General features: G+C 46.7%; 1 protein-coding gene across 1 annotated transcript in view; it reads right to left on the bottom strand.

Annotated features, from left to right (window-relative positions):
• The window catches only part of DISP2 (dispatched RND transporter family member 2), a 42604-nt gene that overhangs the window by 13552 nt on the left and 15516 nt on the right, over nt 1-13536 (bottom strand). The window contains exons 3-5 of the mRNA XM_019519927.1: nt 5792-6244; nt 2849-2878; nt 503-626 (exon numbers count right to left, since the gene is read on the bottom strand). Coding sequence (XP_019375472.1) covers nt 503-626; nt 2849-2878; nt 5792-6244 — 607 coding nt within the window. The remainder of the gene's footprint in view (nt 1-502; nt 627-2848; nt 2879-5791; nt 6245-13536) is intronic.

Genomic DNA, 13536 nt, shown 5'->3' with positions numbered 1-13536 from the left:
AAATTTAAGGCTGAACAACAAGAAAAATATTTTAATGGCAAGATCTGTTCAATAGTGAAAGGGTCTTCTAAGGGTACTCAGAAAGATCTTTCTTTAAAGTCCTTTGAAATTATGACCAGGACCAGAAAATATGCTGTAGAGAACAATCCTGCCCCGACTAAAAGGGATGGATTCTGCATTTTGCATCATAAGAGCAAGGTCTGCAGGTTTTTTTGTGGCATAATACTCTTCCAGAAGCTTTGGATATGGTATTTCTGAGACTGATATGACGTACAGCAGATTGGTAATAGATGATGTTGTGCATTCTGGAGGAATCTGAAAGTTGGTGACTTTAACAACCTTATGTGTTTCCTGGCTGCCCCTCTTCTCCATCCATTTTCAAAGAAGGTGGGAAGAACGTAACAGTTTTACCTTGTCTTATGAAAGCTTCAATTATTGTTGCAATGATTAATTTTGCCTTTATGAATGATGTAGATGGCTTATACCATTGGTGAGGACTTACCATCAAGGGCTCTGCAAAATCTGGCAAATTTCCAACTAGCAGACCAGCTAAAGTACAAATCACAACTGTCACTGAACAGAGCACCAGGACAGCTACAGGCCACTCAGCAATCACTTGGGAATAACTGGAAGCAACACAAGAAAAGAAATATAGCTGTTAGCACACTGCTGATATTAAGTTAGATATTGAGCACAATGTTAGAAAAAGGAAATTAAATAGAACGAAGGCTTCCTGGTTTTGGAATGTATTTGTGGAAAAGCTTAGGGATGTAGTTCAATGAATAATGAAAATGTTGTCTCCAACTGGATGTTTACATGTAGTCCTAATTAACTTGGGTAATTGCGTTCTCCCTCCCTCCATTTCCTTGTTTTTTCAGTTGGAAATAATAAAAACCAGGCACTTGCATCCTAGGGCAAAATAAGCCTGTAAATATTTAACTGAAAAAGATTCCCTTTGAGAAGGCTTTTTCCCCGCTTCTTCTTTTTGTTGTGCAGACCAAACTAGCAGCTGCATGAAGTCAAGTGCGTAACTGATGAAAAGTGGCATGAAACCACAGATCTCACTAGGATACACACAGTAGGTAATTAACTTGTAGAACTTCTGCCACAAGATGGTACTGAATCTTGCTAAAATCTTGCTTATATTATTCAGTGTATGAGTATATATCTGGAAAAGGACTCTTTTGCTGATATGTATTGTATTTTCACTCTAAGGGTTTGCCACTATAGCTATACTGGTAGTTTATACTGGCACATCTTTTCTAGTGCAGCCTAGACCCAATTGCCTAGAGTTTTTTGTACTTTCTTTAGAAGTACTTGGAACAAGCTGTTGTTGGAGACAGGATACTAGACTAGACACTCCTTAGTCAGATCTGGTAAGTTTCTAAATATTTCTGGCCTTCTGAGGTTTAAAATTACTTGTCAGCAAATAACTTGGATGAATGTTACGTTCAGGAACCTCACGCTTATGGCAACTGTACTGACGGGCTTCAATTGTGAGGTATAATGCACTTGCTAGCCCAGTCCTTTGCCTCTTTTGAGCCAGAAGGTGCAGTCACAAGACACATTTACACCAATGTAATCTGCCTTCACACCAGTGTAAACATGGAAAAGCATGTAACGTGCAGATCTTTAATCATTCTCCTTCTTTTCTATTTAAATTTGAGGAAAAGGGGTCAAGAAATAAGGGTGACTGGTAACATTTTCATTTGTCTTTTCTATTAAAAATGTTGTTTTTTGTAAAATGTACCTAGATTTGCTACAATTATTTTTCCATCACAAATTATTCCTCTTCACTCAGAGATTGCATCTTGCAGCATTTTACACCTCTGCAAAAATATAGTCATCTAAATTTAATTTGTACAGCTTCTGGTACATTATATATATAAAAAACTAGGACACACTACATAGAGACTTGAAAAGCAAGTCTCCACCACCAAATACCATGAAAAACAAAGTTCTGAAGCTGTTACTACTATTTCATTCACAGAGCAATCTTGGGCACATCTACACATCACCCTGTGACAACGTAGCAATGCACTACATTGCTGTATGGCGTGCTATGGCAATGTAGTTTTCATGCAGGTCTACATGTGATCTCCAATTACATCATCATAGCAGCACGCTCCCCTAGTATAGCGCGCCACTTCGGCAACATAGTGGCAAAATCTAACCATGCAGCATGTGCATAGTGCAGTAACCGCCTGTACTGCACAGTGCTTTAGTACACAGCACCGTAGCAATGTCACTGTATGGAGAAGTGTAGATCCCCTGAGTCTAAACGTGTTCCAGTTCTCAGTTCTGAAATGCAAGCTCCATGTGAATCCACTGCAATCTCTTAACAGCAGCAACATTAGTGTTATATTTTATCCATGTGTCTTAGTGTCACAGCACTTTACCTGGCAGATAACAATTGTAATAGGGGGAATGAAGGACTAACAAGTGGAGTGACTTGCTAAGGTCTCTTGAAAAGTTAGTGGCAGAGCTGTGCATAGCGTCCTGCAGGTTTCCTGACTCCAAGGCTGGCACCTGTCTAGTTAGCCAGGCTGCTTCCTTGGTCTTGCCAGACAAGAAAAATAGATAGAAGTGTTGGATGAGCCAGAGGTAAGTCCTGCTTTGTGAAAAGCTAGATAGACAAAGCAGTGTTTTCTGAATACAAGTTAAATTTGTTTCACAAACAGAAGATGACCTTTCTAAACAGATGGGAAATTCTTAATGCGGAGTTCTGACCTTGCCTCTGAGGCTTCTCCTATCTGGGATGTCACTGGGAATAATATGCTGTGTTTCCTAATAGCATGGTAGGAGAGCAGTGATAACAGGGTAAAAAAGCATTTGATATTAAACATACCTTTTTGGCATCCTGAAGCCTTTGTCATGTCTGCAGAGAGAAAGAGATTCACTGGTGCATTATTTTAGTATGAAACTGAGTGCTATGCTGCTCATAAGCAAGTTAACCGTTTCAGAGACTGAAAAACAACAAATGATGCAGCACATTTCCAGCTGGGAAAAGCTGCAGCATGAATGTAATACTCTAGTGAACAGCACAGCCTCTCACCAGTATTCTAGAGAAGAGTTGATGTAGGCTTGAATCCCGGTCCTAGTTAATAGTTTTATGGAAAAAAATATACAGAATTTAATTTGGCTATAATATAGTCCTGTGGGAATTACATCACTATTCTCTGTACACTCAAGTCTAAAGAGTTTAATACTTTGCTTAATGATTTTTTGACCATTCAATAACAAAGGTTCAAAATTATGGTTCAAAACACAGGTTATTGTTCAATACTATGGGACTTTTACATAAGGGTCAACATTATATGCCTGTTGGGTTCTTTTCAGTGGACAATGTTTGTAGTGAGTGGAGGGCCAATAGGGATATGGAGCTACTCAGAACCATTTGCCAGTGTATCCTTCAAAGGTGGATATTTGTTATTTCTAGTTGCACGGCTCCATGCACTGCTTTGGAAACAAAGCCTCCTTTAAGGATTCCAGGGTTACTGGAAGGTAGCTAACAAACCTTTGAGTGTGAGCTTCCCACTTGCACAGCAACCAAAGTCACATTCAGCTCTGAAGGGCCTTTCCTTCTTCTCTGCCATTTCCCTTAGCTATAAAACCTTATGTCCTCATTCTGCACTGTCGTACATAGCAATGTGCTAGCATACGGAACACTTCCAGCTGTATGGCAACAGCTCTATAGGAATGGAATGGATGGCAGGATGGTAAAACTGAGCAGCAGAATTTGCAAAGCAAATGGAAAGACCCCATACCACGGTAAGAGGTCTACTTGGTGGTGTGTGTTAATTTATAAATAAATCACTTACCACTTTCTTCACTGGACTAAGATGCTCTGGTTTTGTGGGGGTGGTTTTGCCTTGTATTTTAAACAATGGTTACAGTAAGCACAGAAATGCATTTCTATTTTATTTCTCTCACTCATTTTTGCATTAGATTTGCTGAACCATAGAATACTGTCATTTAATCATTTTTCTGACTGCCAGAGCTGCAAAATCTGCCAGGGCTCTTCAAATCTTGCTGTGTCTGCTGCTGAAATAACCTACTATAGAAAATTAAACCAACAGTTTTGTTGACAGTGTGAGGTAAAATAGGATTCAGGTCACACTCCTATGGCTGCAATAGCTCGACAATATAACTCAGGGCTGGGCAGTTATTTTGGGCAGAGGGCTGCTTGCTGAGTTTTGGCAAGCCATCGAGGGCCATATGACAGGCAGCCAGGGGCACATAGATATTACTTTTCTAAATTTTTTAGGGGCCTTGTGGGCTGGATACAATGGCCTGGTGGCCTATGTTTGGCCCGTGGGCCGCATTTTGCCCACCCCTGATATAACTGGTCTTTCTCTGTTAACACCTATAAACTGAGAACAGAAAATGAGCCTTGCTTTGTACCAATGTGTTGGGGTAGAGGTTCCAAGCATTCTCTCTTTCCAAGGTGCCTGTTAACATGGTATTGAAGGGTTTGTCAGTGCCAAGGATGCTCCTAAAAAAACCATATGAAGCCAAGAAGTGTGGTGGTAGGTGGAGGGGGGTAGTGGTATATTATACCAAATTAAAGGCTGCATCCCATATGGAGCCTCTGAGCATTGTTACAGTGCTTCCAGGAACAGGGCTGCCTCAGAAGCAATGCCCCTGGGAGCAAGTGATAATATGCAGCTTTCCCTTATTTCAGTATGGGCAGTGACTTGAAGTCACACATTAATTCTCAGAGGGCAGCTATGTTACCTAAGGGCTTGTCAGTATTGTGGTGGCTGCATGTCCTAGCAGGGACACCCCTGAGCACACTTTGCCTACCCACTCTTGCTTGCACACTCCATACTAAAAGTACATTGCTGAGGTCGCTCAAGGGTCATCGCTAGTGGCTGCTGTCAAACACACTGGAAACTGAGGTCTTGCAGGAAACTGCAGGGGATGACCTTAGACCAGCCCTCCTGATATATCTCCAGTGTTGCCAACTCTCATGATTTTTGGTGTTGTCCTTAAAGTCTATGCTTTGGGAATGTGAAAAATGTAGCTTTCTTTTATATATATTTATATTTATGTATATATATATAAAAGAAAGCTAAATTGTTCACATTTCCGAAGTATAGACTTTAAGAACAATGCCAAAATCATGGGAGTTGGCAATACTGTGTCTCCAAGTGTAGACTGTGCCTGTGGCAGTGGAAGGGTGAAGCATGCTAAGTAGTGCCATTACAATGTCGAAATACCCTTAAAAACTCATTTTTATGATCATAACTGTGCCATGAGAGGGAGCTCTCCTGTTCTGATGGAACATTCCTTCTCCCACAAAGGAAACTCCACAAGTTATTCAGGAGTGCCCAGCACCTTGGCACCTGTACAGCATACATTATAGATCTCAGTCACACTGAAATTCTTCCAGATCAAAGGACATGTGACAGATTTTTTAGGATGTAGAAAGGAAATGGAGAACAGCAAAATAAAGGTCAGGGCTCGATCAGAAGGTCCTGGCACCAGCTGGGAGAACACTGGTTTTATTTACTGGAGTTCTCTTAATGGAATATCACAATTTCTCGGGTTCTTATGAGTCACACAGGTGCTAGGAGCTGCTTGTACATCATATTCAAAAGCTAGGGATCAAAGCACTGCCCCCTCTATGCGCCTATGTGGTGCATGTAGCTGAAAAGGAAGTAAGGAGCTGGCAAAGCTGCAGTCCTCCTCCTTTCACACCAGTCCCCAGGCTCTTCCCAGTCCCTTTACCCCATACAAAGAGAGACCATGAGTAGCCCTCTGACCTTTTGCAAAAACCTTGGCTTACCTGACTGTTACAATGTGGTGCTGTACTGTCCGTGATTGATGCTGGTCATGTGACCACTGTTTCCAGTGACCTTCAGGGTTTTCATGGTGAGGAGCTGGCAAGGGATCCCCGCTGGAATGGTGAGAACACAAGGTGGCTCTCTCTCCATGCCCGGGTAGTGGGGGCAAAGCATAGCTGCCTCTAGGCTCTTGCTGGTTGCAATGGTAATACAAGTGATGCTGATGTGAATCCTGGGAACTGGATGGCACCTGGCCATTGGCTTGGGTGGAGATTGGTCCAAGCATGCAGCTGGAAGAAGGTAAGTGATCTCTCACCAAGCTGGGAGATGCAGCAATTGGACAGTGATGGACTGGACAACCTTTTTCCCAGGGCACTTCATTGTGGCTTGGTTCCGTCTTTCTGATTTCTGGCACAGTAAGACAGGGTTGGCAAGGTTCTGGGTTTACTTTTTCTCTGTAAGAGCAAAATGAGGGGTTTTAATATATAGCTAAGAGATGGAAAGGCTCTGCAAGAGATTGCATCTCCCAATCTAAAGATTTTGATAGATTAACAGATTTTCAACTCAGAATGAACCAGTATGATCACCTTGTCTGCCCTTCTGTGGGACATAGGCTTTGAGACCTCACCCAGTTTTTCCTGCATCAATTCCAGATCTTATGGTTGAACAAAGAAGATATTATCTTTAGAAAGACATCCAGGCTTGATTTAAAGCAGAGGTTTTCAAACTTTTTAGACTTGAGGCACCCATCATTTGACTTGAGGCCCTCCATAACTTTTGTGAATGGAGCAACACCCCATTTCAAAAAAGTAATTTGTTTATTACAGTGCTTAGCTCCTTGCAGAGGGGTCAGGCAGTGGAGGCAGGCCAGAGACCAGGCAGGGAGGAGCCTGAGCCTGGCCATATCTCCTTATACCTGCCTATCTCCTCCTACCTCCTGGATCCCTTCAAAAGATATTGCAACTTGCCAGCCTGCCCTGGCACCCTGGTTGAAAATCATTGATTTAAAGGGTTCAAGTGATAGAAAATCCTGGCAACATCTGTAGAGAAGTTGTTCCAATGTAGTCTATATACATTGGGTAGTATCCCTCTGTAGCAGAAGGGTGCAGTCCCCACCCCGGAGGCAGAGCCTGACCAACCTCCTCTGGGGAGAATCTTGAGAAGGTTCAGAGGAGGGTTCAAAGGAGGGCCTGCAGGTAAGGCCCTACAAGAAGAGACTGAGGGACCTGGATCTCTTCAGCCTTCACAAGAGAAGGCTGAGAGGTGATCTTTTGGCTGCCTATAAATCCATCAGCAGAGGGTAGCAGGGAATAGGATATACTCTATTTACTAGGGCACCCCCTGGTGTAACTAAGGACAATGGCCACAAATTGATGGAGAGCAGATTTAGGTTGGACATTAGAAAGAACTTCTTCACAGTAAGGGTAGCCAGAATCTGGAATGGGCTTCCAAGGGTGCTCTCCCTTACCCTTAGTGTCTTCAAGAGGAGACTGGACAAGCACCTAGCTGGGGTCGTCTGACCCCAGCATTCTTTCTTGCCCAGGGCAGGGAGTTGGACTTGACATACTGAGGTCCCTTCCAACCTTAACATCTATGAATCTCCTTGGGGGCTTGGCTGGATTCTGCCCCCATAGTGGGGGTTGCAGGAAGCTTTGTAGAGGCATCTGCCCCCCCAGGTTTCTGCCCTGCCATTGCTTCACATAAGGGAAGGGAAAACAATAAACAAAACCAAAATATACAGTGGGGCTGGTGAATCTAATAGGGGCAGGCTGGGGTTGTGGGGGAAATTAGAGGGGGGAAGGGGGCTGAAGCTTACTGAGCTACAGCCCCACAGGAAAAAAAAACAGGAGGGCTATGCTTGGGGAATGTGGGGGAGGGGGAAACACACATACAAGGGCTGGGGAGACTCAAACTGTCTTATTCAGCCACATAACAAACACCAGGGCAGGGGGAGTGGACCACAGAATTTACCATACAAATGTGAAAACACACGGTAAGGCTGCTGAGGCAGATGTGAAAGATGGCTGGGGTAGTGGAGGGACTTTGTTTGTTGAAGATCAGTCCAAGGCCTCCAGCCAGGCACTCAGTAGCGGAGAAATAAGCATGAAAACAAAGCAGGATCTGATGCAGTGAGGCAGCAGAAGCAATAAATTAGGGAGTAATCCAGTGCAGGTGTGGTGTTGAGTGGTGCAAGGTGGTGCAGCAGGGAATCTTCCTCTCTCCTGAGAGGGGGCAGCAGCAGAACAGATGGCAGCAGTAGCAGCAACAGCAGCAGCAGTGGTAGCAGCCATCCATTTCAGCCACTCAGGGTATGCTTCAGGTGAAACTGGAGGTGAAGGTGGGGGCTGGCCTGCCAAGGCATCTGGGGCAGGCAAGGCACCTTTAGGCTCCAGCAGTGATGGTGGGGGAGGGGCCCACAGGTAGTGCAGGCTCCCTCCCCAGGCTGTTCCCCCACCACGGCTTGGTGGTGGGCTGGGTAGCAGGCCAGAACAGGGGTGCAGAAGCTGGGGTGCAGTGCTAGGGTGTGGTGCTGGGGTGCGGTAGGCCTCTCCCTGAGTGGGGGCAGTGGCATGCATCAGAGGTCCTCCCTATGTGGGGGGGGCAGGCAGCAGCAGCCCAAGGCAGGAAGGGGTGTGGCCAATTTACCCCCAAAAGTGCTGAGAACAAGTCAGCAGCTAACAGTAGTCAGAGGCAGGAAGGGGCCTGGCCATCTTCTCCCCAGAAGCTCCTGAGACCAAGCCTGCAGCAACCAGCAGCAGCAGCAGCCTGGGACAGGAAGGGGCATGGCCAACTTCCTCCCAGAGGCTCCTCTCCCAGAAGTTCCTATTTGTCTATCCAATTACCATGGGGAAGGCCAAACTAGCTAACTAGTAGTCCCTTTTTACGGCTAATGGACGAATGCGCTAATGGACAAATGGAACAACTAAATTCTTGGAACAACTAATGAAAAAAACAGGAGTGTCATGTGGGTCAAAGGCAGTTAGGAAAGCCAAGGCAGAGACAGAACTAGGGATGGCAACCAGAATTAAGGATAACAAAATGTCCTTTTTCTAATACATATGGAGTAAGAAGAAGGCACCAGGTAACGTGGGGCCCCTACAGGACAGGCTTGGCAATCTGGTGATTGCAGCAATGGAAAAAACTGATCTCTTCAACAAGTTCTTTGCCTCCATATTTCTGAGCAGGAACCAGGACAACTCCCCAACTAGGATTATGGACAGGCTCAGGGGACATGATGCCATGCCTAGGGTCAGGGACGGTCTAGTTAGGGAACTTCTGGAGGAGCTGGATGTGTTTAAATTAGCAGGTCCAGATGCTCTTTATCTGAGGGTACTGAGGGAATTGGCAGAGGTCATAGCAGGGCCCCTGGCACAGCTGTATGAGTGCTTGTGGTGCTCTGGCCAGGTCCCAGAGGATTGGAAAAGGGCCAATGTGGTCCCCATTTACAAGAAGGGGAGAAAGGAGAATCCGGGTAACTATAGGCCAGTTAGTCTCACCTCGGTCCTTGGGAAGACCTTTGAGAAAATTATCAAGGAGCACATCTGCAGGGGCCTGGCATTGGAGGTAATGCTCAGGGGCAACCAACACAGGTTCATTGTGGGCAGATCCTGTCTGACTAACCTCGTTTCCTTTTACAACCAGTCACCAAGTCCTTGGATGCGGGCGTTGAGGTGGATGTCGTCTACCTGGACTTCAAGAAGGCCTTTGACACGGTTTCTCACCCCATTCTCATAAAAAAAACTAGGCGACTGTGGCATTGATGCCTACACAGTCAGATGGGTGGCAAATTGGCTTGATGGTTGCACCCAGAGACTGGTGGTGGATGGGTCATTTTTGATCTGGAGGGATGTGGACACTGGAGTTCCTCAGAGCTTAATCCTCGGGCCTGTGCTATTCAATATCTTTATCAGCAACTTGGAGGCGGGCCTGGAAAGCATGCTGTCTAAATTTGCTGGTGACACAAAGATGTGGGGAGAAGTGGGCACACTGGAGGGGAAGGACAGAATCCAGATCTAGACAGGTTACAAAGGTGGGCAGATAAGAATAGAAGGAATTCAACACAGACGAGTGCAGGGTAGAAGGAACCTGCAACACACCTATAGGCTGGGGAACACCCTTCTCAACAACACTGTGGCTGAAAGGGATCTTGGAGTCATTGTCAACTTCAGGATGGACATGAGCTGCCAATGTGAGGAAGTGGTCAGTAAGGCTAACCGCACCTTTTCGTGCATCTATAGATGCATCACAAGCAGGTCCAGGGAGCTGATCCTTCCCCTCTATGCAGCACTGGTCAGGCCACAGTTGGAGTACTGCATCCAGTTCTGGGCACCGCACTTCAAAAGGGATGTGGCTAACCTTGAGGGGGTCCAGAGGAGGGCCACTTGCACTGTCAGGGGGCAGCATGCCAGGCCCTATGAAGACAGACTAAAGGGTCTGAATCTATTCAGCCTCCACAAGAGAAGACTGAGAGGGGATCTGGTGGCTGTCTATAAACTCACCGGGGGGACCAACAGAAAATAAGTAAGGCTCTGTTCCCCCCGGGGCACCACCTGGGATAAGAAGGAATAAAGGCCACAAATTGATTAAGAGCAGGTTCAGGCTTGATATCAGGAGGCATTACTTTACGGTTAGGGCTGCCAGGCTCTGGAATGGGCTCCCAAGGGAGGTGGTGCTCTCCCAAACCTTGGGGGTCTTCAAGAGGAGGTTGGATAGATATCTGGCTGGGGTATTGTGATCCCAGCACTTGTTCCTGCCCAGGGCAGGGGGTCAGACTTGATGGTCTGTTCAGGTCCCTTCTGACCCTAGAAACTATGAAACTATGAAAGGGTCAAAACATGAAAATAAATGTGCCTGAGTGGGCCCCAGAATCTCCTGAGGGCAAGTAGCCCTGAGTTTCATGCCAGGGCAGCTTGTTATACTGCTGGGGTCAGCACAGGTGCTCTTCCCAGCTTTCAGCTCCCCCTGGCTGCAGATCTGGGATAAGCTGGGCAGGGTCAGTTTGCCCAAGTGGCCCAATTTGTCCCACACCAAAGTGCATGTTCAAGCACGTGTGCTGAGGCACAAATCTCTGATATAAATTTGTGGTGCTGCTATTGAGCTGCTGCATGTACATGTGCCTGCATATGTGGATAAGTCCTCTCTGTGAAAGTGAGCCATGAACTAGGTATTACAGGTCATTCCTAGCACTCAGTGTTACTTGGACAATATGCTCTTAACAGGAGCCAGCATTAACAAACGTCTTGAGAATTTCAGGGAGGTATGGTATTTGTCAGGCTGATTATAAGCTTAGAGTAAACAAAGTAAAATGTTAATTGGAAAAGGCTTTATTGTAAACATGCTGCCTTTGGAAATAGGGGACATAAATCAAATAACAAAAATTGAGGTAATCCTTAGGGCACCCAAGAAGCTTATAATACCTGAAAGGATTCAGTATGCTTTAATACATTGTTGCCTCCAACATTAGCTCATAATGCCACCCTGAAACAACTAGGACCAGTAATTTCACATGTGATGGAGGATCATATTGATTAGATTGAATTGCTGTTTACCTTTGTTACTGGATTTCTTACCCCAGAAGAATGTAATTCTGCTTAAGGTGAGAGAGAAGCTCTCTGTCTAGTCTGAGAAATCAAAAAAAAATCACTAGTACCCTAATCAGACAACATGTTTATGCTAATATAACTGGCAATATACCAGTGTAAAAAAGTATGGTAGCAGATAGGCAACACAAAATTCTAAACTAATGCAACTTCACCAAGCCAGTAGAGCAGTAGTCACCAACCCATTGATCCTGATTGACAGGTAGGTCCTGGAGCCTCTTTTGGTCAATCCTGGGCTGGGGGAGATCTGGGCGCATGCCTGTTCCTTCCCCCCCAGCTCCAGCGTGTCAATCTGTGGGGTAGGGAAGGGGTGGAGGCCAGATCAAGGCCCTCACGGTTGGCGACTGACTGTACAGCCCAGTGGCTCAGCTCAGCAGTAGAGACTTACATAGGGGTGGGCCCAGCCCAGCCAGGTCTGGGAAGATCTGGTCATCCAGGGGTGTGTTGGGGGGCTCCCACCGCTGGACACAGCTCAGCGGAGGCTCCGGGTGCCTGTGCCCCACCCCACCTATGCTCAGGGCCCAGCACCCCTGTGTGAGAGTCCAGAGGGTGCTCACCTAGGGTGTGTCCCCGACCAGGGTCATGAACTGCAACACATCACGATGTCCACGCTACGATGAGAGCTCCTCATCTGCACCTGCCTGGCTTTACCCCTTCAACAGCTGAAGCAGATTGTTGCCAATCCGCAGCAGGGGCAATATCTGGAGGCCAGGAATGGAACCCAGGGGAGGCAGAGAAGGACGGCAGAAGAACAGGAGAGAGAAGCTTGGGAGCTGGAGACACGGGGCGAAGACAGGGAAGATTGGGTAAGCCCTTAGTCAGACCCTGAAGACACAGTGGCACCCTCGCCATGGGAGTGAAGAGGAGGGCGGAAGAGGCAAGGGGGTGGAAGGCAGATCGGGGAAAGACCCCAGGAGTGGCAGAGGTGGCAGATCCACCCAAACCATCCGCTGCGGGGTTTTTTTTTTCTTTTTCTTCTTTTCTTTCTCTTTGCTGCCTCCCTGCCGGCTAGAGAGCCCAGATCAGGGCCAGGCATTCTCCCAGGAAGAGAAAGGGAGCGTGCACCCAGAGGGACTCAATGCCTGGACCGGGAGCTGGCAGAAAACCCTGAGCTGTGAGGACCATGTCCCTGCCCAGCTGATCATCCCAGCGGGAATTCCCTACCTCATTAAGCAGTGCACACCATCAAATAAGCCGGTGTGGTCCTGATGCAAAGTATTTGGGAGGAGTCCAGAGCGGGGAAAGTAAGCCGCTGAAGATCCCTGGGGGTAACCAACCCCAAGCACAGGAACCAGACCTTGACGATGTCCGGAAGACGAACAGGTCATAAGATTTCAGTGAACCCGAAAGAAATAAAATGAATGAAAGTAAAGAGATTGGTTTTAAGTTGGTCCTTCCCGCGCACCCATTTTTGGACTTCGGGCACTGGGACAGCCCCTACGATCAATCCGGGTGTGTGATGGGTAGTCACCACCTCCCTTTTTGTAAGCCTCTTTTAATCATCAAAGTTGTGGCAGGAGGGAAAAGAAAGGACACCAGACCCCACCCAGATCTACCATAAGGGGCGCAGCCACCCTGAGGAGCCAGTGAATGTCAGCAGGACGTAGGGGTACACATCTGTACCCAGTGACTACCTGACACCCTGAATGACCAGATCTTCCCAGACCCAACCAGGCTGGGGCCAATCCCACTTCTCTCTCACAGCTGTGCTGAGTCACGCCTGCCTGGCAGCCAGATGAACGTGCCATCCGGCCCCAGTCTGGCTGGGTCTGGGACTCTCCATGGTCTAGGGGTGTGTGGGGCAGGGTAAGGATGGGAAAGGAGGTAGGAAGTGGGGGAGGGGGTGGGGCAGGGAGTGTGGTAGATCCTGGGGTCCCCTTTACTTGCAAAAAGTGATCTTCACCATAAAAAGGTTGGAGACCACTGCAATAGAGATTACCCCTGAGAAACCAGTCATAAAATTCTACTGGTGTAAGTTACCTCTATAGGTGCCATGTATCCACACCTATTCCAAGGTAGCTGTTTGCTAAAATCAAACAGGTTCTTGCTTGCTCCATTACCACCTAATGAGGTACAATAATAGTCACATGCCACATGAGCTACACAAGGATAGCTGCACATCTGTCTGATACTAAACGAAATGTAAT

This window comes from Gavialis gangeticus, unplaced genomic scaffold (genome assembly GCF_001723915.1).
Source record: "Gavialis gangeticus isolate Ggan-Ray unplaced genomic scaffold, GavGan_comp1, whole genome shotgun sequence".
Lineage (NCBI taxonomy): Eukaryota > Metazoa > Chordata > Crocodylia > Gavialidae > Gavialis > Gavialis gangeticus.
Note: the sequence above shows the minus strand (reverse complement) of the source record. Positions and strands in the feature narration are given on the sequence as shown.